Source organism: Pseudozyma hubeiensis (genome assembly GCF_000403515.1).
Source record: "Pseudozyma hubeiensis SY62 DNA, scaffold: PHS57, whole genome shotgun sequence".
NCBI lineage: Eukaryota > Fungi > Basidiomycota > Ustilaginomycetes > Ustilaginales > Ustilaginaceae > Pseudozyma > Pseudozyma hubeiensis.
Window position 1 is genome coordinate 390,092 of NW_012133839.1, and position 23,877 is coordinate 413,968.

Sequence of the window (23,877 nt, forward strand, 5' to 3'; positions counted from 1 at the left end):
CGGAACGCAAAGCGACCAGGCTGTGATCTCACAAAGAACACATTCTCAGACAGCTTCACCCGCAGTCACGTCGCAGAACGCACCACTAAGTTAGTCGGCAGGCCAATTGTTTCGAGAACACAGATATAATTCCGTATGAGATGATCGTGGTCGTAACGTCTAGACTCTCGCAAGATGATCCATGTACACTGTCCAAACTAAACTTGTCCACTGACTTGTCCGAATCACAGGTCACCCTTCAAATCAAACTCGGCGGTCTTCAGCCCTTCCTCCTTCAACTTCTTCCTCTCCTCCTCGCCCGCATATGTCCTCGCCTCATGGATCTTTGTACCATCCCCCAAAATACCGATCTTCCTGACCACCAACCAAGCGGGCAGCACACTGACCGCCCACTGAGCCGTGTTTAACCCAGCCACGGCATCCAGCCTCCAGCTGGTGCTGTTGACGCCATAACTGACGCACTGACCAGCACTCTCCACCGCCCTCACGATACTTGCCAACCTGATAATCTCTGCCGGATCATCCGAAATGTTTCCGATGATCCAGTAGTTGAGCTCGTACATGACGTTAAACCCAATCTGGAGGAAGATGTAAACGCCGAACCCTGCACCGTAACCAGGGGTGGTCCAATCGAAGGTGGGTTTGGGAGTGGTGTTGTGGTACTTGTTCATGATGTAGATCGCCCAAGCCCACCAAGCTGCTTGAATCGAGTAGATGAAGAGGAAGGCATATTTGGCACGTGTGTTGACGGTGGGTTTCTTCCAATCGAGGAAGAATCCGAGCAGGTAGTTGGAAATACTTGCCGTGATGGCGGACAGAAGTGATCCGAGTGCACGAGATCGAACCGTGAAGTAGTTGACCGCGTACGTACCGATGAGCGCCTCTGACCAGGTAGATTGCCAAATAATCGGGAGGAGAAGAAGAACAGTGGGCTTGGTGATGGTCTTCCACATGAGCTTCAACTCGCGCTTGGTTGATGACTCGATGTGCAGGTACACGGGGGTCCTGTCCTGTCGCTGCACCTTATGAGGTGGGGACAGAAGCATAGCCCACAAGGGACCGATGCATTGAAGGACCACAAAGACGAGGTACGTGTTGGTTGAAATTGAGCCTTTTTCCGCGTCATTATAATTAAGCGCGAGGTTGATGATACCTCCGAGAAGCTGTCCTAGCACTCTAAACATCAACCAATAGGAGATGTATCGTGCCTGCTTCAATCTTTCAGGGTAACCCAAGGCAATCGAGCCTTCAACGCTCCAGAAGGTGCCCGCGCTAATTCCGCATAGCGCCGCGCCTAGGATGATGAGCCATTGCGACTGGTTTGCGCTGTTCAGGTAGAGTCCAGCGGCATAGGGGGCATATCCGATAGTGCCGATGATCAAGCAGAATTTCGCGCTTGTAAGGCCGATGAGCGAAGGGGTGAGTAAACTGGTGATGACCATGAGTGCAAAGGTCAGAGAATTGGCAGCATTGACGGTGCTAGGATCCTGGGAGCCGCCTGCGCCGAGCGCAGCCATGGCTCCCCAGATTCCTGGGGCGAGAAAAGAGCACCCTCCAAGCACAGTAATGTTGAAAAAGACCGAGCGGAACCAGCTCGGATTTTGTCCGTTCCAGGCTACGCGAGCCTCAGGCTTGGGGTCGATGAGACCGATGGTCTCGAGGAAGGAGGCCTTGGCATGGCTAGCGGGAGCAGCAGCAACCTGAGGTTGCTGATCTGAAGCACCATCGAGCGACTTGCTGTCGGGACCACTGCTCGTGTCGTCGGGTTTTGCGACAGGGGCAGACATCTTGGATGAACGATAGAAGGAAAGAGTTATAAGGGGCAGGGGGCGGAGGAGGAAATGATAACCAGACGGAGGGTGTATAAATAGCCCTGGTCGGGGTGGATGGTTGCAGGTCGATCTTGATCCTGTGAGGCAAATTGCCGCCTTCGGAACTGAAAAAGAACGTCTAGTGCGCCTTTGCCACGAGGGATGATCGAGTCCACGCGATTTGCTCGGTTAAGGTGAAGGAAGGCAGGAGTTCGGCGACGAAAGTGAGAGTAGATGGGATCGCTTTAGTCCAAGCTGCCAATGATGATGGAAGAAAGGGGACGGGAAGCTCAGAATGGTGTGACGGAATGCAATGTCGACCATGTGCTAGCTCAAGACTTGCAGGCAATCACGACTGTCGATGTCCCACCAACTCATCAATCCAAACCACCACAAGCTCTTAGACGGTCGTGAGCAGTGCTTTTCAGCCACACCCTTGTTCGATGTCGCCTAGAATTAGCCGAGCTCGGTCAAGTTTTTCTTGCGGTTTCAGGGACGAGATTTCATCTGTCTTAGTCGTCGCCCCTTTGGACATCAACGTCGATGGTCCAACGTATGTGGAACCATCGAGCTTTCACTTGAGCAGAGATGCAAACATCACGACGAAAGAGGTACAATTTCAAACCCTTGCAACGTGCTCGCCCGGTCCGGCAGAACTTGACAATTCACACACACACACCCCGGTTGGTAAACTCTTTTCAACTCCGCTCGTCTTCAAAATGAGCCAAGAACCTGGTCATTGTGAAACAGGTGACATCCATGGTCAGGCTTCTCGTGTACTCAAGTCGGGCCTGCTTTCAGCAGCAAGACGGGCACTTGCCGAAGCATCAGATTCAGCTTTTGGTTTATCAACAGGGTATCTGAAATCAGAAAACAGCTTTGATCTCAAAACCTTTGCCAACTACTAGAGGAAAGCATGCACGAGTCACTCGTTTCACTGGTACACCTTCTCGTTGTGGCTTATCTCGGCATCGGCGTGGACATTTCGGCGAGTTTACGATACACAATTGACCGACGAAGCGATCGATTCAGACGATGGCGCAAGGCAATGCCTAAGTGATGAAAAAAAGCGGTCAAGGCTGGCTCTATTTGACACTGCGGGGTTGGATGCCTTCTGATTGGTCGGCGGGAGAAGAGCTGCATCGAAGCACGTCAGATGCACGTCGATGATGAAATGTGTGGAAAATCAAGGGTCCAATCTGATACGCACATCGATTTTGCCCTGTGAGTGGAACGACAAGGTCTAACAATATGGGAGGTTTGGATCGGAAGAAACACGCCGTCTTAGTCACCGCCGCAGAGATGACTCGCACGGACAGCAGACGAGATTCTGACGTCTTCATACCTCTTTCATGTCACCAGCTTCTTACCATCACACCATTATTCTTCCCTACACAAGACGGTCATCGAACGAATTCTGTGCGCGCATGAGACGCTTTCCATCTTCCACATTTCTTTACTCGACAAGACGGACATTGCTGTCGACAGCATCAGTACGAACCATCATGACCCCTTCCACCTCGACTGCCACACGGTGGGCCACCCATCGAGCCGACCGGATTCACGAGGAACTCAATTCGGGTCTGGACGTATGGACGCTCTTCAATCCCGTCGTCTTCCCCACAGCGATCAATCTAGGACAGGGATTCATGAACTGGCAACCTCCCTCTTACATTCTCGATGAGCTCACCAAAGACTTTCAAAACCGCGTCGACTTGCATCACTACTCCCACCCCAAAGGACGTCCTCGCTTGAGGCAGGCGATCAGCGATTTCTACTCTTCCCAATTCAACCTTCCCTCTGGCGCCGCTGAATCAGCCGAGGATGCCAGCCAATTCGGAAAGCAGCGAGCATCTAGCACCAGGAAACTCGACGTCGAAAAGGAGATCCAGATCACCAGCGGCGCAAATGGAGGCATCTACTCCGTCATGGGTGCCTTCATCAACGACGGCGACGGAGTCGTCTGCATTGAGCCCTTCTTCGACCAGTACAATGCAGAGATTCTCTTCCACGGTGGCAAACCTCTCTACGTCCCACTTCTCCCACCATCCAACTCTGCCTCCGCCCACATCGACTCTAACGAGTGGACCCTCGACCTCACCCACCTCGAACAAGTGCTCTCACAGCCTTCCACCAAAGCTCTAATCCTCAACACGCCTCACAATCCCGTCGGAAAAGTGTTCTCCCCCACCGAGCTCGGAAAGATCGCCGAACTGTGCGTCAAGTACGACATCTTGGTGGTGGCAGATGAAGTGTACGATTGTCTGACGTTCGATGGACAGCCACATACTAGGATTGCGAGCTTTGCAGGGATGTGGGATCGCACCGTCACGGTGGGTTCTGCTGGCAAATCTTTCGCCTGCACCGGCTGGAGGGTCGGGTGGCTGGTGGGGCCTGACCATCTCATCGCCCCAGCTAGAGCCGTCCACACGAGAATCACGTTTGCCGTCAACTCTTCTGCGCAGGAAGGCGCAGCCATCGGCTTAGAAGGTGCAGCGAGCGAGAAGTTCTTCGACCGACAGGTGCAGGAGTATGCGCAAAGGAGAAGTCTGCTTTCGCAGGCCCTGGACGATATCGGCTTGAGCTATACCATCCCGCACGGTGGATACTTTATCATGGCGGACGCAGCAAAGATCAAGATCCCGGAGAAGTGGGTCGAGGAGAACGATGTGCCGGAAGGGATCCTCAAGAAGCCAGAGGACTACCTGAAGGCTTGGTTCATCGCCAAGGTTTGCGATGTCGTGGTGATCCCTGCCACAGCGTTCTACGCTGAGAAGGGGGCCGAGGAGGTCGGAAAGAACTATGTGAGGTTCAGCTTCTGCAAGGATGACCAGATCGAGCAGGCTGCTCCGAGGTTGAAGAAGTTGATTCCGTATTTGAGCAAGGACTAGATGCGTTTATAGACATTGTAATACACTTTCGTAACAGCGACGAGGTCGGTGGATGTGTATGGAATGTGTCGGTCGCTATTAAGCTTTCCACTGGAGCCCAGTTCCCGCCTCTCCAACCCCATCCACCCCAGAACCTTTCTTCGGATTCGGCTTCCTCTCATCCTTCTTCCTCCTACCCCTCCTATCGATCCAGCTTTCCAACTCGACACTCCTCCAACCCAGTGCATTCCTCACATTCGACCTCCAGCTCTTCACCGCAAACGGATTCGGATCTCCCTTGCGCGGTTTCAACACTCCGAACCTCTCCGCCACTCTTCTCACCAACTCGCCACTCTTTCTCTTACCCTCGCCCAAGATCGATTCGTCATCCCCATGCTCACCCAACCCCACCACCTCCTCCTCCCTTCCCCCACCATACTTGCGACTCGTATTGATCCGGATCTGCTCCACCGTACTCCTGTTCAGCAGGACCAACCTAACATGGTAGCTCAACAACACCCCCAATGGCGCAGTAACTCCCAGACATAGCAAGAACAGCACCCCGGACACGGGGCTCTCTCCCAACGCATCCCTGAAACTCATCTTCCCCGCCACCCCTCGTCCTCGCGTCATGAGAACCAACCTCGCAGCACTACACCCGACAACGTACAACGCCGATGCGATGCTCGCCGTCAAAAACACCATGAACGAAACGTAGTTTCTCCTGCCAATGCACGTATTGAGGTAGGTGCAGTGATGGTCGATGTTCTCGACGCAGTTATCGCACACCCGACAGTGGCTGCTCCTGGGAGGTCGATACGTCCCACACGTCTCGCACCATTTCACCTGAACCACTCTCCCCCGGATCCGTAACACCCGCTGCACGGGGATCGCCATCGGATCTTCCGGGTCCGCCAGCGCGTGTCGCCCGGGAGTGAACGGCGTTTCGGCGAGAACGCAGGGTGGATTGGGATCGAGATCGCGTGGCAGGATGCCTGGATCGCGGAAAGCAGTGACGAGCATGTTGACGATGGCTTGGAGGAAGATGTACGTGAAGACGGCGGTGATGGCGGGAGAGACGTTGGTGGTGAGGTAGGGGGCCTCGAAGGCGTAGAAGAGGGCGCCGAGGGCAAGCAGCAGGACCAAGGAGAGGAGGAAGGGCAGCGGGTTGTCCGACGATGTGATGAGAAGGCCGCAGAGAGGAAAGTGGTTGGAGCCTTTCTGGTGTTTGTAGTTGCGAGGCGATTTCGATGTTGGAGGAGAGGCGTTCAGTGGCGCTCTTCCGTTCTGTTTGGAGGAGGGAGGTTTGATAGCTGGCGGGGAAGCGCGCTGTTCTGTGACGGTAGGACTAGCTTTCTTGGTATCGAGACCCAGTCCAACGTCTTGCGAAGAAGGAGCGTGACTACCGTTGATGGCAGCACTGGCGACGGCAGCACCTGGAACAGCTCGCGCAGGCAACAGCGGATCCGTGCTCGCCATCATCCGCAGAACCGAGTTCGGCGAAGCTTGAATCGAAGGTGTGGGGAAGCCATCGCTCGGATCCAGTGGATGCGATGGGCCCGTACCATCTCCCGTGTGACTGTACCTCCGACCAGTCCCATTGGCTGGATACGTGTTCAGATGTTGCTGACTCGACGAAGCGATCGAGTTGACGCCCCACGGACTGGGCGCTCTCGCCTGCCCAGCCGCACCCTGTCCTTCCAACCCCGTCGGCGAGGTGCTCCTCTGCAACACCTCTTCCTCCGCATCCCCTCTCTGCGTTTCACCGCCAGCCGCGCCAACCGAATAAAACGAAAGCGGCGTCGTACTCCTCCCCGACTGCGGAGACGCGACCGTCGCGAGGAGATTGCTGTTCGAGTTCCTCGCCGCTGGCCTCTTCGGCGCAAAAAACCCAGCCGGAGGCAAGATGGATCCACCCCTCTCCTTGGTACCGTCTCGCTTGATGAACGACTCGCTGTCCTGTTCGTACTTTCGCAGAGCAAGCGAGCTTCCCGGACGCGATCTCGGCTGTGACGAGATGGCAGCAGCGTCGTCTTCGTCGTCCTCGGAGCGGAAGCCGTGCGGAGTGGAAGCTCGAGTGATGCTGTTGGCCAGCTGGTCAAGCTCGACCGAGTGACGACGGGTCATGGAGGAGCGCATGGCCGCCGCGGTGGCAGCGTCGCGGAGACGGATTTGCGGATCTTCGTTGACGGTGCCGCTGGTACTGCTTCGGCGGGAAAGGCTGGATTGCGGACGGGGGATCTCGGACGATTGCCGTCTGTAGGAGGAACGGCGACGTGCCATTCCCCCCAGGTTGCCGGAAGAAGCAGAGAAACCATCGATCGTCGTCTCCACCGCATCACCATCCGCGCTGTGAGATAGATTTCCGATATTGGACTGAAAGGGAGAGCGAGTATTGCTGCGAGAAGGCGCGCGCTGACTACGCACCTCGAGATCGCTGTCGAGGTCGAGATGGTCGAAGCCCTCGCTAGCATCGTCGTAGGCGAGCGAGGTGTCGGTGTCTTGGTAGATGCTCGCCTGTGCGCTCTGGAACGATGATCGGCGGGTCGCAGCATCCGTGTAGTGGGATAGACGGGATGAAGAGTTGAACGTTCGTGATGACGGATAGATGCTCGTGTCCGCTAGCATTGTTGGACGCTCGACGCTGTCCGATCGGCTTGCTGGCTGAGCAGCAGCAGCTGCTGCAGGGTCGGTTCCTTCGCGGAAAGACATGTTTGAGTTGGCGGACCTGTCCGCAGCGGCCACCGTGTTCGTGAGAAGATCGACGGCGAAGATCCGATCCCCAGTCTTGCGCTCTCCGCCTTCCTATCGGTCTTGCCGAGCGCTCGAGCTTGTTGCGCAAGGTGAGGGTACGGAGGACTTCCAGGAATGCGAGTCAGAAGATGATGGGATGGATGAACACTGCCCACTCCTCGTCAGCCGGTCTCTCAACGACCCGAGATCGTTCTCCCCTTTGTCACTCGTGACCTGCAAGGGGGAAGTCGCAAGATGCCTGTCAAAAGCGTGCGTGTGCGTGTGCGCGAACGAAAGCCAAGTCGCGGCGCGGAGTCGGTTCGAAGAAGCGAGACGAAAAAGTGTTGGTCTTTTTCGGAAATTCCGGTTCTTGGACCCGAATCAAGGTTTGGACCCTGCAAATCCAACCCGATTGCTTTCGCCGTGATCGTGTGGTCTCTCTCTCTCTCTTTCATCGCCGTTCATCAAGCCTTCATCGGATCAGCCGTAAACGGCCACAATGACAAGAGAGCGATGATACAGACGTGCTTGACCAGGCCAGCTCTCCGCTGTAGCAGAGGTAACCTCGATGCTCAGTACTCACGGGTATCTTTGCGTCCTTTCAGCTGCAAGTCTTCCTCCTCACCCCCTGTTCCGACAGCGCCATACGATATCCTCTTCTGCGGCACAGACACCTTTGCTTCACGCTCTCTCTCAGCCCTCCTAACGCATCGCTCATCCCTGTGCTCCTCTCTGCACGTGCTCACCCCTCCCGACGTGCATCAATCATGGGGCGCAACCCGAATGAAGACTTCTCCCGTCAAGCAGCTCGCCCTTCAACACTCCTTGCCCCATCAAGACGTCCCCACCACCGGAATGGTCGACTACACCGCACCTCCACACCTTCTCAGCAATCCAAAAGCTATCCTCCTCACCTGCTCCTTCGGACACCTCATACCAGATACCCTCCTGGATGCATTCCCCAATCCATGGCAGAGGATCAACATCCACCCATCCCTACTCCCACACTTGAGAGGTGCAGCTCCGATACAGTGGGCTCTGGCAAGGAGACTCTCGACATCAGGTGTCAGCATTCAGACGTTGGAAAAAGGTCGGTTCGATACAGGCACGATCGTCGCTCAGCAAGAATTCGATTTCCCACCAGTACCGTCTAGCGGAGAACCAAGCTTTTTGGAGGTGGAGAAGGTCATGGCGGACAGAGCTGCGTCGTTGCTCGTGCGTACGCTGTCGGATCTACCGCAATGCTGGAGGTACAGTTGGGAGCAGGATGAAAGGATGAAGAGCTATGCGCCGAAGCTCAAGGTGGAACACAGCGTGGTGAGGTGGGATCGATGGTCAGCGAGAGACATTGTAGCGAGGGAGGGGGCGTTCGCATACTTGTACCCGTTGAGTACGAATCTCGTCCCTCCAGCCAATGCGAGCTTTCGACCAGTCGCGATCACCCTCTCCAACACAAGCGCTGTTCCCTTGGATGAGTTGCGCAAAGTCGACCCGATGCTCGCATCCGTGTTGAAGCAGAACGCGGTCCCGCCAGGTTCGGCGATTTTCTCTGTCGATGCAGACATGCTGATCGTCAAAACGACGTCGGATGCGGAGGTGCTGGGGGTGCGGAATGTCAAGGTAGCGGGGAAGAAGGGCAAGGAGGCCAAGGATTGGTGGAGGGCGTATCGCGATCGTGCGGACGCCAGGAGTGGATTGTTGCTGTTTCAGTGAGAGAACGTCTTGTATTTGTAGCTGTAGGGAAACGTGCTTTTTGGCATCGTCATGTATTGTCATGTATTCGAGAGTGGTATCGTGTGTATATATGTATGTGGTGAGGGATTTAAACTGTCTTCTTGGACTCGATCTCTGCTGCTCCAACCACAATCTGGCTGAAGGGCCAAGCGGCGTCGCCGCTCATCTCCATGACACCTATCCTTCGCAATGCTCTCTTCTTTGCTTCCACCAACGACTCCACCGCCGATCTCACCTCCTCCACCTCCGTCCTCTCCACCATCACCATCAATTCCTCCAACTTTGCTTTGGCACTGATTCTCGCCCTCAACAGTGCAGTCAGCATCTCCCTGTCCCCCTTCTTCGGCCTGTTCTTCCCCAGCCCCTTGTCCACATAGTACTGGATGCTCGGTTTCTCCCTCAACACGCTGCACACTTGCACCAGTGCATCCTTCACCCTTCCTTCGCCCTCGACCAGCGTCGATGCGTATTCTTCCATCCATCGCTCTGCATCCTCCTCATCCTTCCGTGCATCTCCTCCCGTTGTGAGGAGTGGCTTGGATTCAGGAGAGTCCATTCTGGACCGTACCCGATCGACCACCTGGTACTCGTGTTCGTGTTCCACCTGTCCCTCGCCCACCCAGTTCGCCGCGTGGTTCTTGGCGAACTCGTCGAACTCCCACACTCTGTCTTCCAGCTTGTCGCTGCCTGCGACCCAGGTGTAAACCTGTGCTTCGATCTTGGGTGACGTGGAAGCGCAGAGGGACGCGATGCGCGGTTTTGTGAGGGAAGAGAGGATCGCGTGGAGAGGGGCGTTGCCGGCGTTGGCGATTCGGGTCGAGTTGCGTTCCGCCGGTGCGAGTGGGTCGGGGATGACACGTACGGAGGATCGGATGTACTCGTCGCCCTCGAAGGTGTCGAGGTAGCCTACGTCGGAATCGGTGAGACCGCTGACGAGGGTTCCCTTGACAGCATTGATGTTCGTCGAGCTGGAATCTTCCCTCACCAGCCCCGGATACTCCGCCTCCTTGACGCGGAACAGCTTCGCCCCATCCAACACCGCGTTTTGAACCGTCAGATGATCCCCGTCGTTCCCAATCACCCTCGCCAAGATCTTCGGATGCACAAGCGTTCCGTAGAAGAACAAGCTCTTCCCTTTCCTCTGCACGCCTTCCACTCTCTTCGACGCATCGAGTTTGACACCGCGCAGTCTCCACCCGAACCTGATCTGCTTCACCAACGAGTACGCACCGTCCACGCACCCGCGGTTCAGATCGTGCAACCACCACACACCTGCCATCCCCACCAACAACCCTGGCGGCGACCACCGTGCCCACGTCATGGTCTTGAACAGCAGCGTAGAGTAGAGCATCGAAGTGAACAGGAAGCTGAACAGGGTCTTGACGGAAGAGAGCGATTCCTCCTCCCTGCCGGCGTAGTGGTGGGCGAGGGCATTGGGGAGCAGATACGTGGGGATCAGGGTTGGGGTGAAGATCGGGATGTAGATGGGCAGACGGAGGAGGAAGGATTTGAGTGGGATGGACAAGTGGCGGTTTGCGAGGGTGCGTGCGAGAGTGAGGTTGTCGACGTCGGAGAGGTGGAGCAGCGAGCTGTAGACGAAGAGCGAGCGTCTTGCTTCCTTCGATGTCGCTCTCATCTCTGATGGTTGGTCCGTTTGGTCCAGCGTAAGGAGCATCATAATTGCCCTCGAAAGCTCAACGTACTCCTCCATGTCCTCCTTCACCACCTCTCCCCCCTGCAACTCGAAAATCGTCTCCCTAGCCAACCTTACAGCTTGGAAAGTCTCCCAATCCGGAGCGTTGAACGTCAACGTCTCCATCGCCCTTTGCAGGTCTTCCGTCAACCGTGCGACTGCACGATGTGCTGGACTTGCAAACTGTTCTCCTTCCGACGTGTTCGTTCTCGTCATGCTTTCCGGTGTAGCCGGAACCGTTCCATCCTCCTTTCCCACCGCACTCTTGATCTTTTCTTCGCTCGTTCCGGCTCCCATCGGCGAAGACAGGAACTCCTCTATGTACCTATCCAAACTCAACGGTTCTCCGAACCTCAAACCCGCTCTACTCCTGAACACGCTCTTGTCGTCGAACACCACGGCTGCCGGCAAAATCTTGACTTGCGTCCTCACCCCATCCCCTTGCTCCGTCTGCAAATGCCTCGAGTACTCTAACGCCGCCCACGCCGCCCCCATCTTCAGCTTCGCCAGCTTCGGAATGGTATAACTCCCTCCCTCGGGAAACAGCGCGATGGCACCACCTGCCTTCATAGCCTGAAACGTACCCTGAAACAGCGACTGGTTGTTCTTGTTCTTGCGATCGACCTTGATGTTGCCGGAGGAAGTGAGGATCCAGCGAAGGATGGGGTTGTGGAAGAATCCCGATTTGGCCCAAAAGTGGAGCGGTCGTCGTTCGGGAAAGTGCGAAGCGAGGATGGCTACGTCGAGGATGGTGTTGCTGTGGTTGGAACAGAGGATGAGAGGTGTGGTGGAGGGAGGAACGTGGGAGGTTGAAGAGACGGTGACGCTGGAGAAGAAGAACGGCAGCGACATGTCGCCGATCGATCGCATGACGGACCACATGACGCCGAACGACGGGGTGGCATCACGACCACGACGTGACCCAGCTGGGGCTGCCGTGGCCGAGGCTCGAGCGGAAGCGCTGCTCGAACTGCCAGGCTTGGCACCCGCGGCGTCGGCGGGTATTGACGCCATAGCGACGGGCTGGAGAGGGTGACACGGTCGTGTATGCGCGTGCGGGACTCTGGAAAGACCAAGAGGCGGAGATGTGATGTCCAGCAAGTTAGCAGAAGGTGGTAGATGGTCAAGATCGACGGACGAGGAAATCGCTCCGGTAACAATGAACTGTTGATCCGCCGGCGTGGGCGTGCGCCGCGAAATCCAAACGGAACCCTGCCGATCCGTCTTATCTCCACGTTCTGCCGCACAGACGCGATATGCAACACACGCTCGCGGGGCTACGGCCTTCGAAATCACCGCTCAAAAATCCACATCTGTGCTGCACACTTTATTCACGACGTGTGAGCAGCTCGATCATCTCGCAAACTATGTGTTCAACACAATCAGAGTTGCATCAAAATTACTTGCAAGTGAATGAAATGATCAAATAACGCTTTTTAGACAGCATGCATTGGGTTGCAAGTTAAGCAGACTTGTCAGCCTCGACCTCGTCCAACAGACTCTGCCTGAGCACGTCTGCGGTCCTCCACACATCCGTAAACGTCGAGAACTGCGCCAACGGTGCCAGACGCAGCATGTCCGGGTGCCTGATGTCGGCCACCAGACCACGCTGCTTTTCCGCCCTCTTGTGCGCCCTTGCGATGAGACGCTTGCCGTCGATCGGAGGCGGCACATCCTTGCCATTGGTCTTTGGCTGCTCGGCCTGCTGCTGCTTCTGCTCGGGTTTCTGCTCGGCACCATTGGTGGGGTCGGGGATCTGAATGCACAGCTGACTGCCTCTCTGCAGCGGGTCTGTGGGTGTGACGATACGGATGTCGAATCCGTCGGGCAAAAAGCCAGGAGTGAGCAGCAACGTTTCGAGGTACGCCGTGAGACGCAGACTCTTGCTTCTCAGGATGGGCATAATCGTTCCCCTGCCATGCTTGCCATCGCCCGACATCCCTTGGTCGCTACTGTTGCGCTCTCCGTACTCGGTCGCCTTCAGCAGCGTCTCCAAAGATCCCTTGAGGGAAGCCATATCGAGCATCGACGGGTTCGAGGTCTGCCAGCCTTCGGCACCTTTCGTCGGCACAAACGTGTCTGGCATCGAGAAGCGCGTCTCCTTCTCGTGTCCCCACCAGCCTGCTTGCCTTGTCAGATCGGCCTTGTGCCACTTTTCGTGCACAAAGAGACCGGCGATGCCACCTGGCCCGGACGAACCGTACTTGTACGTGCACCAGCAGGCAAAGTCGACGCCCCAGTCGTGAAGCGCAAGCGGAACATTGGCGAATGCGTGGGCGAGGTCGACACCAAACAGGATGCCGTATTCGTGCGCTTTGGCTGCCAGCTTCTCGAGCTCGAATAGCTGGCCCGTGAAGTACTGGATGCCGCCGATGAGCACCATGGCTGTCTCGCCTTCCTTGCCGCACTTTTCGATTGTCGCCAAAATGTCGGCAGTCTCGAGCGTCTTTGACCCTTCCTTGGGCACGAGAGGCACCATTGACGTCTTGGGGTCGAAACCATTGAGCTCGATCACAGAGGCGAGCGCATACTGATCTGATGGGAACGCTTTCTGCTCAAAGATGATCTTGTGCTTGACCTTCTTACCCTGCTTTTTGGCCGCTTCGACGTCACCAGCGAAATCGACGCCGAACGGCTTGGTGGCTGGACGGTAGAAAGTGGCCATGAGCGAGTGCAGATTGCCCGTCAAGGTACCCATCACCACGACTTCGGATTGCTTGGCTCCCACCACGTCGGCGCAGAGCTCGCCGACACGCTTCTCCATTTGCGTCCACGGTGTGCCGTAGGGGTGCTCGAAGTGACCCAGCACAGCCATACGGCCCCACGCCTCGATCTCTTGCTCGAGGTACTTCTTGCCAAGACGTGAGAGCGGGCCGAGCGAGTTACCGCACATGTACAGCGACTCTGCATCAGCAGCTGTCTCGCTCGAAGTGGATGTGTAGTCCTTGCTGCACACGTCCCTGAATTTGGGGAGAATGTATCCTTCCCGCATGCGGTGCAAGGGATCAGCGCTGTCGAGATGCTCGGCGACAGCACGATCCGTCACCTTGGCACCGGATCCGATCTTGTCGGCGATCGATTGAAGCTCCTGAACAAAGACTTCGGTCTTGAAGTCATCGTTAGCCTGAACGACCGCTTTGTGCTGTACGCTCGAGCGAGGTGCGGTGGTGTTCGCAGAATCAGATGCCGATGATAGACGAACAACGATGTTGGAGCTGGCTTCGGAGAGCACCTTGGAAAGCTGGTTGAACTTGGCGGCAAAGACGTGGGCGAAGTCGCCCTCCTCGTCGGTTGCGCAAGCGATGTTGACCTTTTCCACCAACTCGTCTCGGTCAGTGACGTAGGCCGAAAGGCTGACGATGGCCTGGACATACTGCTCAAACGTGCGCAGGATGGCTTTTTCGATGGCCTGCTCTTCGGTAAGATCTGCATCTTCGTCGTCTCCATCGACGCCGTTTGCGCCGCCTTCTGCATCTTGGATATTAGCGTCATGGTCAAACATCTTCATTTCGAGGCCAGCATCTGCCTCGCCATACAGGCACGCAGCGACGAGCTCGTCCTGAGCCTCTTCAAGCTGCTTGCCGAGCTCCTCGACTTCATCGAGGTCGATGCTGCTGTGAGCGGCACCAGACTTTGCGACCTCCTTGAGGATGGTCTCGTGCGTGAGGTTGCCCATCTTGACCAGGTTGGAAAGCTGACGAAGGCGGTCCTTCTGGTCTGGAGACAGGGGCGTAGCGGCGGGGAAGGCGAACTCGTCTGCCTCGTCATCCTCGTCAGCTCCGTTGGCATGCGAGTGATCTGCTTCGATACCCTCTTTGAGTTCATCGAGACCGTCGCGCATAAGCTCGACGCGGTTGTTCCAGCTGCGCTTGCTTGCTTCGAGGTTGGACTTGCTGAGACCTTTGACGTGAACCTTGGTGCGGACGCCGCTAGGACCGACCGAGGTGATGGTGTGTGGAGTGCCGTCGGCGTTTCGTTCGCCAATGTACTTGGCACACGTCTCCCAAACGAGGTTGTTGGCCGCGAGGGTGCGCTTGCGGAGTTCTGCTAGATCAGTGCTGCCGTTGACGGAGAGCGATTCAAGCTTTTTGCCTACGCTGGCGACGAGACCGTCGGCACGGTCGCGTGCTTGGGACGCATGTTCGAGCGCCTTTCTGGCACGGTCATCGAGGAGGGAATGGAGAAGGTCTGCGATGGACCCGATCACATCTTCTACAGCAGAGCGAATCTCGCGAGCGAACGAGTTGCCGAGCGAGTACTCGAGCTTCTTGTCGAGGTCGTCCCTCTGCGAAGGTGGCAAGCCGAGCTGGTCAGCCGACATGATCTGGCCGCCCATGTCTCTGGCGAGCTGTTCGAGTTTGCGCCTCTCCTCGATCTGGACCGGATCATCGGCGTTGGCTTTCGGACGCTGCTGGAAGACTTCGCGATCCTTCCAGGCTTTCTTTGCGAGGAAAACGATCTTGGGAAGGAGGTCTGAGCCCAGCGAGACGATCTGTGCTTGAGCAGCCTCGAGAGATTTTGCGTCGAGACCTGACACGGGAGACTCGGCAGACGAAGACGAAGGAGCAGGCTGGGCTGATGTCGACTTGGTGCTGGGCTTGATGGCAAGGGCGAGGTTGGTGGTCGTCTTTTGCACAAGAGTGAGGAGCTGGGTAAGATCCGAGACGATCTGCGACGAGAGCTTTTCCGCTGTTGGTGGCAACGACGTTGAAGAGGATGCTTGCTGAGCATCGGCGGAGAGTATGGTGGATTGGACGGGTTCACGAAGCGACTGGATCGAAGATGCGCAGATGATCGAGATGCGGAGCAAGGAAGATTGGAGCTCCTTTTCGGCAGCCTGGTCGGTCGCCATGTTGACCAAAAGGGATTATGGAGCGATAGACTGGTGCTGATGCCGCACGTTGAAGCGTGCGTTTTAGAGATAAGATTGGAAGAGGTCGGAGACGAGAGTGTAGATGGAAAGATGGAAGCGATCAGTGACAGAGCGAAAGATGGTATGGAGAGCGCGGCCGCCTACACGAAATGTGTGCTAAGCGCCGACGCTGATTGTGACAAAACGGCGAGAAACAGGGTCCGAGCCCTTTTTTTCTTGAGTCCGTCAGCCGCGTACTTTTTCGGGGCTTGCCTTTCCGAGCCGCGCCTCGCTGTCAGAGGTGCGTCAGGTACAGTGTAGCTTGATTGACTTACAGTAAATGCTGGAAGAAGAACGGCTGAAACGCCGATGAAGAGAGTCAGCAGTGCGACCAAAGTGTTTGAGAGCGTCTATACCTGGACACGTAGGTGGTTTGGTCTGAGGGGCAAGCAACAGCGGAGGCGGCGACGGAGCGCTTCCACTTCTGTCACTTTAACCGTGCATTCGAATCGAGCGTATTGCTGCTTCGGACGACTTCCTACACCCCTAGGATCTCGTCCGACGGGCCTTATGAGCTCCACTCAGTGCTGCATTGTTCTGTTCAGCCTTGGTCTAAATTTATCAGCCTCTCTCGAACGATTTGATCACAACGAGAAGCGCAATTCAGAGTGTGACGTTTATCGGAAATCAAACACGGCTATTTACGGCGGTTGCTTCGGACACTCGACGAGCGACCGAGCTAAGCCTTGATTTCCGTTACCAAAGACCAGCAATTCGGATACTCGACACCTGCAACATAGGGTTTGTGGGAAAGCGAGGTGTAACACTTGCCACAACTATACTGTTTTCGGCGTAACACTGCATTCAAAAGAAGGTCGGGCTGTGCTGCAATTCGGCAGGATCTGTAGGTGGCGGTGACGCATTTGCGCAGCGGTCAAGCCTCCACCTCTTTCCAAGACCCTTGTCAGTGCGGGTACCGAAGCCGCCTGCTTGGCAGATCAGAAGCGATGCCGTGAGTACAATATCATCGGTGGCGCTGAGTCGTTTCCAACCATCCACGCAGCCACCATCATCTTCGTTACACCCAAACCACACTCGCACGGCTTCACAACATGTCATCTAACATGCCAACCCAGCCCTCCGAGGCACCACCTTCGTACGACCAGGTGAGCGGCTCTTCTCGACCCGCCGCCTCCAACACCACCACCGCTTCCGACTCGAGCCATCTTGGTGTTCCGCAGCAGAACGATGCAGCAGCAGCTCGCAAGTCGATGGAAGACATGCTCCGTCCTTTGCCCAAGGGCTGGATTCGTCAATACGATCCATCGACGCACCACAACTTCTTCGTCGACACGCTCGCCAACCCTCCTCGGTCCATCTGGGTGCATCCGTTCGACGATGAACAGTACCAGAGGGAGCATCCTAGCGAGATTAAGAAGGAGCGCGAGAGGATCGAAAGGGAGCACATGGTCCACGCCGATACTGATGACGAGGACGATCGCCCGACGTCGTCTGCCAAACATCATTCCTCTACTGCCACCACCAGCGCAGCTGGAGCTGGTCCCGGCACCAGTGCAGCTGACAGCAATCCCAAGGGAATGAAAAAGTTCGGTCGATCGCTCAAGGACAAGCTCACCAACACCACCCACGCCGAACGAGAGGCCAAACGTCAAGCTCAGCGCGAAGCAGAACAGCGCGCCTACCAACAACACCAGGCCATCCGTCAAGCCCTCATCACCGCCACCCGCACGGGTCAACCGCAGCTGGTCGGCAGAGACAAGCAGGGTCGCGAGATCTTCGCCCAACCTCCCCCACCAGGCGCCTACGGCGGCGGCGCCACCCTCGGCTACGGCCCCTACCAGACCTTCGACGGTCCCTACGGCGCTTATGGCCCTTACAGCAGACCCATGGGTCCATACAGCAGACCGTACGGCGGTATGGGTGGTATGCCCCTCCTCGGTGGTTTGGCTGGTGGTATGTTGTTGGGTGGATTGCTGTTCTAAATCCCGACCCGGAAAGTCAAGGTAGTTGTAGATACCAGCTTCAGTTGTGAATCAGTGCTGTAAATACGCTCGTAATTTGATACCTCGATCGATACCCACTAAATGCAATCTTGTCTCAACCAAACGTGTGATGTGATCATCATTACTCTCCAACCTTCTGTGCTACAAAACACATCGGAACCGTCTACCACTTCCTCCACATCAAACCAGCTTGTTCTCCAACCTCCTCTCCGCCTTGAGCGACCTGAGCGCCGCCACCGTCTTCTCCAAATCCATCGTCTCAGCCTTCCCCTTCTGGTTGGCATCGTCACGGTTGCGAATGTTGACGCTCTTGGTCTGCATCTCCTCGTGACCGACGACAAAGACAAAGTTGTACTGAGCGATCTCGCCGTTCCTCACCTTCTTGGGCAGCGTGTTGTCGCTAAGGTCGACGTCGGCGAAGAAGCCTTCGTCCCACAGACGCTGCTGGACGCTCTTGGCGTAGTCGAACACGGTGTTGGTGACGGGCACGACGAGCACCTGACGTGGGCTCAGCCAGAAGGGCCATTTGCCGGCAAAGTGCTCGGTGAGGATGGCGATGAATCGTTCCAACGAGCCGACGACGGCGCGGTGAATCATGACGGGACGTTCGGCTTGCGTCTCTCCGCCCTGAGAGACGGCGGTGCGGTACTCGAGCTTGAACTGCTGCGGAAGTTGGAAGTCGAGCTGGATGGTGGCACACTGGAAGTGACGACGCATGGCGTCCGAGATGGTGATGTCGATCTTGGGACCGTAGAAGGCACCATCGCCAGGGTTGAGCTCCCACTTGCCGGGGACGAACTTGTCGAGCGCTGATGCGAGACGCTTCTCCGCAACGTTCCACGTCTCAATGTCGCCGAGGTACTTTTCGGGGCGGGTCGAAAGCTCGAGCTTGAACTCGAAGCCAAACAGGCCGTACACACGCTGGAGGAAGTCGAAGCAGCCAGCCATCTCCTGCTCGATCTGGCTCGACATGCAGAAGATGTGGGCGTCGTCCTGACAGAATCGTCGCACTCTTGTCAGACCGCTGAGCGCACCGGAGGCTTCGTTTCGGTGGATGACACCAAAGTCGGCCAGTCGCAGCGGCAGCTCCTTGTACGATCGGTCGCGTGAGGCAAACATGAGACAGTGACCGGGACAGTTCATAGGCTTGAGGGCAAACTGCTCCTTGTCGACGCCGAGCACGAACATGTCGTCCTTGTAGTTCTGCCAGTGACCCGAAGTCTGCCAGAGTTTCGAGTTGAACATGTTCGGGGTGACGACCTCGTCAAAGCCACGCTGGCGGTACTCGGACTTGAGGAACTCCTGGAGCGTGTTGTAGATGCGCGCGCCGTGGGGCAACCAGAAGCACGAACCGGGTGAGAGCTCGTGGAACATGAAGAGCTCCTGCTCCTTGCCGATCTTACGGTGGTCGCGCTTGGCAGCCTCGAGGAGGAACTGCTTGTATTCGGACATCTGCTTTGCGTCTGGGAACGAGATACCGTAGAGTCGCTGGAGCGAGTCGTTGTTCTGGTCGCCGAGGAAGTACGAGGCCGAGTTCTTGAGGACGGTCATGGCCTTGATTCGGCCAGTGTGCGGGATGTGTGGGCCGACGCAGAGGTCGATCATGGGTCCGCAACGGTAGACGGTGGTGGAGGTGCCGTCGGGGATCTTGGACTGGATGATGTGCTGCTTGTACTTGTTGTAGTTGAACATCTCGAGGAGCTGCTGCTTGGAAACGACGAGACGTTCGAATTTTTGCTTCTCCTTGGTGGCGTTCTTGATGAGCGTCTCGAGTGCGTTGAAGTCGGTCTGGGTGATCATGCGCTCGCCCGAATCGCCCATGGCCATCTCGTAGAAGAAGCCCTCTTCGGTGGGGGGACCGATGCACAAGTGGCAGCCGTAGTGCTTCTCACAGGCTTCGCCAAGCACGTGGGCGGAGGAATGCCAAAAGACACGCTTGCCCTCGGGGGAGTCAAAGTCGAAGAGCTCGAGCTTGCAGTCTGCCTCCAAGGGACGTTCGAGATCCCAGAGGTTGTCGTCGACCTTGGAGATGACGATCCTCTCGGAGAGCGACTTGGAGATTTCCTTGGCAATGTCCATGGGCGAAGTCTCGTAGGAGGTACCTTGACGGGTGGATCCGTCTGGCATGGTGACGGTGATGGGCTGACGAGGCTTTGCTGCGAATTCGGCATCCTGCTCTGCTTTGAGCTTTTCGAACATGGCGATACGGTGGTCAAAGTAGGCAGGCTTGGGGGTGAACTCGAGCGGAGCCTTTGATGCGCCATCTGCCGATTCCTTCTTTGCCTTTGGCTTCTTTTCGCCCTTTTGCTGCTGCTGTCCCTGCTGTTGCTGTTTTGGCTGCTTCTGCTGCTTTTGGTCTGGCTGTGCATTTAGGTCGACATTCTTGGCGGCGTCGGTGAGGTTCTGGACCGGGTCTCGTGGCTCAGCCGACGAAGACACGGGTTGAGGTGCTGACGACGACATGGTGGCAGCGGCGTGGAGAGACTAGAGAGGAGCTGCGAATAGCTTCCTAGTCTAGTCCAATCTGGTTTTCACGGTGTCGATGGTGGTTGCGCTGGAAGAAGGTCAGAGCGCACTCAACTTGATCGGCTTGGTGAGATTCGAGTCAGAAAGCGCTGATGCACCGGCACGTCCGACATCCAACACCCTGGAAGAGTTGTTCGCCAGTTTGAACTAACTAATTTTATTTCTGCTTTTTTTTTTGGCCGTCCAATTCTTCTCTCGCACGTGACTGTGCTTCCGCACCGACCAATTCTCAACGCCCTTGCCATTCCTCACTCTCGGATATCACACACTCGACATCGACTGCCAAGCACATCGCATCATCCGACCTCGCTCAGTCAACGAGCCGATTGCTCCAACTCTCGCGTTCTCTACCGTCACAGTTCCTCACCGGAAGCAACGCCGAGCGCTGTTCTCCTCATCTTCAGCACCATCACCACCTTCATCCACGCACGCGTCGGTCTATCGTCGCGACTCACGGCATTTCACCACCATGTCAGGACCAACACCCGCAACGCAGCCGGTCAAGACCAAATCGAAAGCCTACTCCTCCACCGTCGCCATTCAAGGCGACGCAGCCAAGTATCGCCTAAAGTACAAGGAGCTCAAGAAAAAGGTGCGCGAGATCGAGGTCGAGAACGACAAACTCCATCTCAAGACGCTCGGCATCAAACGCAGCATTCAGCGCATGCGTCTCGAGCGCGCCATCCTCTACGAGCGTCTTGAGGCGGAATCGCAGGCGACGCCTAGTGTGGCTACGTATCCGCCGCCGCCGCCGCAGCACTACGACATCGACGTGCGTCGTGATGATCCGTATGCAGCCGCGGGGGGAGCAGCTGCTTCGTCGAGTGGTGGAGCTAGGGGTGGGGCAGGAGAGTACGCTGGATACGCGGCTAGCAGCGGAGGTGATAGGAGTGGAGCGTACCGTCCATCTTCATCTGCAGCGCCGACAAACTCGAGAGCGCCGTACGGATCGGCATACGACGACTACCCTCCACCACCACCACCCGTCTCCAGGTCGCACGCACACGACCGCGCAGGAGCAGCAGCAGCGTCATCACATGCAAGGACCTACGCAACCTCGTCATCCTACGATTCGCGACATCACTCTCCACAACCTGCCCCTCTGCCCGCTTCTTCCACGGGCGATCGTGCAGAGCGACTTCGACAGTACACCGAGAGCGTCAGCCCCGAACCAGCGGCTAGACGCGAGGCGCGAGGTGCAAGTCCTGCGCCGGCAGCGCACTCGGCGGAGGCAGCGGCGGGAGAAGTGGGTCTGCCACAGTCGTCGTCTCGTTCCAGTATGAAGGTCACGCTGCGCAGGGGGGTTTAGTGCGCGCGCGAAGTTTTGGTCAATGTACTTTTATCGTGTCTCTGTGGGTGATGATCTGAAATTTGCATTGTCAGGTCAAGTTTTGTGATGGGTGTCTGTGTCTATGTGTGTGCTGTGACGGCGGCATGCTTTCATTGTGGTTTGGGAATGCGAGTTGGACCTAGCGGAGGGACGAATGTGTCTTCCGCCTTGGTCGGTGCTTGTGGGTTTGCGCTCGACGTCGTCCCCGTCGGCCTGCTCGTCTGCGCACTTCTAGCTGGCAAACCCAGTGCGCTACCCAGCCTCACTCCACCGACAGCACCTCTAGCCGGCACCGCTCCACCCGCCGCCGGCATCCTCGTGATCCTCTCCGTCGGTCTACCCATACTGCTCATGTTGCCCTGCAATCCACCCAATGCCATACTCCTCCCACCAGCCGCCGCACTGTTGCTACTGGTTTTCGCCATGCCTGCCGTGACGTTCTCCGGTGCATCCTGCCAAACCCACCCGACCCCACCAAACGGAAAATGCTGCACCACCACTCGTTTACCCAAACACTCTGCCGCATACATCTTCAGCATCCCCGCGTGCACTTTCACCCAATTCGGTACCGTAGTAGCTATATCCCATAGCAGAGGAGAGTGTTCGTGAAACGGTCCTCGTTTGAGCACTTGGATGCGCAACAGTGATGTCAGGTATAGATTCGGGAGTACCACCTCGGCGGCGTCTCCGGAGAGGTTAGATGCAGGGATGGTGAAGGGTGTTGAGATGAGGACTGCCGGTGTGGACGGCTGGGGGAGGAGCTGGGTTTGCGAGGAAACGGTGATGATCTGGTTGGGTCGGAGGGAGGATTGAGAACGAAGTTGAGAGGAGCCGATGATGTAAGGGATGAATTGAAAGTCGTCTAGACCCCAGACTCCGTGTGATCCGGCTGGTTCGAGTCCATATCGATCCTGAAGTCTCCACACCACCATGAGGTACAATGGAAAGATGGACACGCCGATCTGCTCTTCCACCTTCCCCTCATCGCCTTCGTCGCCATCAAAGAACCCCAATCGATAGAGATAACACAACCAAGCGAAGAAAGCAAACTCGTGTCCACTTCCGTAATCGATCCTCACGAAGCTACCAAACCCATCCATGAGATACTCTCGCAACTCGACCACAAAGGGATGAAGTTGTTCGGGCAGCAGATCATAGTGAAGCTGTTCGATCCTTTCGCCCAGCCTCTGTCCCCAATCGCGGAAAGCGAGATTTCCAAAACGCTGGGGTTTGGATTGAGGCTCGATCTCGTCCGTCCACGAGTCGAGTTGGTACAGGAGTGAGATGAGTTTTTCTACGGGTGTAGTTGGGTTTGAGGTGGGTCGAGATGGGAGTCGAGTGGGTTTTCCAACGGAAGCCTCGCAGATGCGTTGCAGAAAGAGTGTGTACGTGGAGTATGCGGACGAACGCTTCCATGATTCAAGATCGGAGTCGGAGTGGATCTTTTTGATGGGTGGTGCGATGCGGGAGAGTGTGGTGGGGGAGAGGGGGATGCGAGGTAGGTCCGGGAGTGGTTGGGAGGGGAGGGTGGCGGTGGTGGAGGATGAAGCGGCGGGCGAGGAGGAAGATGCTGGTGCGGGTGTGGCCGCGCCTGCTTGCGCACGCCGTAATGCTGGTGTGATCATCGGCATGGTGAGTCGAGGACAACGAACGATGTGATAGTGATGGAGGGAGAGAAAGGGAGGGAGCACCAGGGACGGTTCGGTGTTGTTCGAGATTCAAATTTCAGGGTCCGAGGCTGCCGTGTTGGAAGTGTCTCGTGCGCGGAATAGCCGATTTGCGAAGTGGAGGAGGTTCGAGAGACACAAACACATGCTCTTTCTCTTCTACCTTTCATGCAACATCAACAACGAGAATGACGGATCAATCTAGATGGTCGAGCACAAGAGTGGCTCAAGCTCGTTCAGCGGAGCAGCAGCCACCAGCTCGGACCAGTCAGCCTTCGACAAACGGCACGCAACAAAGTCGATGGGCCACAAACACCTCCACGGCGTCCAGCTCTTCGAATGCTTCATCACCGTCGTGGCGAGCTCGACCGGACGACAGGACATCATCGTCCTCGTCATCGAGTGCCTGGAGAGCTCCACTTCGCGCAGTACAGACGAACCGTGCCGCAGGATCCTCAACCTCGAGATGGGCTTCCGCATCGTCGTCCTCAGCCGCATCTCCAGATCCTTCCATCTCCTCGCTGACCGACAGCCTCTCACGTGCATCGATCACACATGGACGCCCAGCAGAACCGCCACATACCCAACCGTCAGCTGTCGACCGTCGCGATGGCCTCACTGTGCGCGACGCATCCCG

At 56.6% G+C, this 23,877-nt stretch overlaps 12 protein-coding genes across 12 annotated transcripts; 5 read left to right on the forward strand and 7 right to left on the reverse strand.

Moving 5' to 3' along the window:
• Nucleotides 1–224: 224 nt before the first annotated feature.
• PHSY_006029 (hypothetical protein) lies at nt 225–1,787 on the reverse strand (the record flags this gene model as incomplete). Its single annotated transcript, XM_012336632.1, has 1 exon — nt 225–1,787. One exon carries the CDS (start codon nt 1,785–1,787, stop codon nt 225–227), a length of 1,563 nt encoding a protein of 520 aa, XP_012192022.1.
• A 1,451-nt stretch (nt 1,788–3,238) lies between these two features.
• On the forward strand, nt 3,239–4,702 carry PHSY_006030 (aminotransferase; the record flags this gene model as incomplete). The annotated part of the gene is made up of 1 exon (XM_012336633.1): nt 3,239–4,702. One exon carries the CDS (start codon nt 3,239–3,241, stop codon nt 4,700–4,702), a length of 1,464 nt encoding a protein of 487 aa, XP_012192023.1.
• Nucleotides 4,703–4,780: 78 nt separating this feature from the next.
• Nucleotides 4,781–7,309, reverse strand: PHSY_006031 (predicted palmitoyltransferase; the record flags this gene model as incomplete). The annotated part of the gene is made up of 1 exon (XM_012336634.1): nt 4,781–7,309. The coding sequence occupies one exon, from the start codon at nt 7,307–7,309 to the stop codon at nt 4,781–4,783; it is 2,529 nt and encodes an 842-aa protein (XP_012192024.1).
• Nucleotides 7,310–7,391: 82 nt separating this feature from the next.
• PHSY_006032 (hypothetical protein) lies at nt 7,392–9,127 on the forward strand (the record flags this gene model as incomplete). The annotated part of the gene is made up of 3 exons (XM_012336635.1): nt 7,392–7,684; nt 7,801–7,973; nt 8,055–9,127. 3 exons carry the CDS (start codon nt 7,392–7,394, stop codon nt 9,125–9,127), a joined length of 1,539 nt encoding a protein of 512 aa, XP_012192025.1.
• A 109-nt stretch (nt 9,128–9,236) lies between these two features.
• PHSY_006033 (hypothetical protein) lies at nt 9,237–11,855 on the reverse strand (the record flags this gene model as incomplete). The annotated part of the gene is made up of 1 exon (XM_012336636.1): nt 9,237–11,855. One exon carries the CDS (start codon nt 11,853–11,855, stop codon nt 9,237–9,239), a length of 2,619 nt encoding a protein of 872 aa, XP_012192026.1.
• A 448-nt stretch (nt 11,856–12,303) lies between these two features.
• On the reverse strand, nt 12,304–15,693 carry PHSY_006034 (kynureninase 1; the record flags this gene model as incomplete). The annotated part of the gene is made up of 1 exon (XM_012336637.1): nt 12,304–15,693. One exon carries the CDS (start codon nt 15,691–15,693, stop codon nt 12,304–12,306), a length of 3,390 nt encoding a protein of 1,129 aa, XP_012192027.1.
• A 369-nt stretch (nt 15,694–16,062) lies between these two features.
• On the forward strand, nt 16,063–16,443 carry PHSY_006035 (hypothetical protein; the record flags this gene model as incomplete). The annotated part of the gene is made up of 1 exon (XM_012336638.1): nt 16,063–16,443. The coding sequence occupies one exon, from the start codon at nt 16,063–16,065 to the stop codon at nt 16,441–16,443; it is 381 nt and encodes a 126-aa protein (XP_012192028.1).
• Nucleotides 16,444–16,805: 362 nt separating this feature from the next.
• PHSY_006036 (hypothetical protein) lies at nt 16,806–17,696 on the forward strand (the record flags this gene model as incomplete). The annotated part of the gene is made up of 1 exon (XM_012336639.1): nt 16,806–17,696. The coding sequence occupies one exon, from the start codon at nt 16,806–16,808 to the stop codon at nt 17,694–17,696; it is 891 nt and encodes a 296-aa protein (XP_012192029.1).
• Nucleotides 17,697–17,897: 201 nt separating this feature from the next.
• Nucleotides 17,898–20,180, reverse strand: PHSY_006037 (threonyl-tRNA synthetase; the record flags this gene model as incomplete). The annotated part of the gene is made up of 1 exon (XM_012336640.1): nt 17,898–20,180. One exon carries the CDS (start codon nt 20,178–20,180, stop codon nt 17,898–17,900), a length of 2,283 nt encoding a protein of 760 aa, XP_012192030.1.
• Nucleotides 20,181–20,712: 532 nt separating this feature from the next.
• PHSY_006038 (hypothetical protein) lies at nt 20,713–21,552 on the forward strand (the record flags this gene model as incomplete). The annotated part of the gene is made up of 1 exon (XM_012336641.1): nt 20,713–21,552. The coding sequence occupies one exon, from the start codon at nt 20,713–20,715 to the stop codon at nt 21,550–21,552; it is 840 nt and encodes a 279-aa protein (XP_012192031.1).
• Nucleotides 21,553–21,683: 131 nt separating this feature from the next.
• PHSY_006039 (protein phosphatase type 2A phosphotyrosyl phosphatase activator) lies at nt 21,684–23,204 on the reverse strand (the record flags this gene model as incomplete). The annotated part of the gene is made up of 1 exon (XM_012336642.1): nt 21,684–23,204. One exon carries the CDS (start codon nt 23,202–23,204, stop codon nt 21,684–21,686), a length of 1,521 nt encoding a protein of 506 aa, XP_012192032.1.
• Nucleotides 23,205–23,508: 304 nt separating this feature from the next.
• Nucleotides 23,509–23,754, reverse strand: PHSY_006040 (hypothetical protein; the record flags this gene model as incomplete). The annotated part of the gene is made up of 1 exon (XM_012336643.1): nt 23,509–23,754. The coding sequence occupies one exon, from the start codon at nt 23,752–23,754 to the stop codon at nt 23,509–23,511; it is 246 nt and encodes an 81-aa protein (XP_012192033.1).
• Nucleotides 23,755–23,877: the final 123 nt, after the last annotated feature.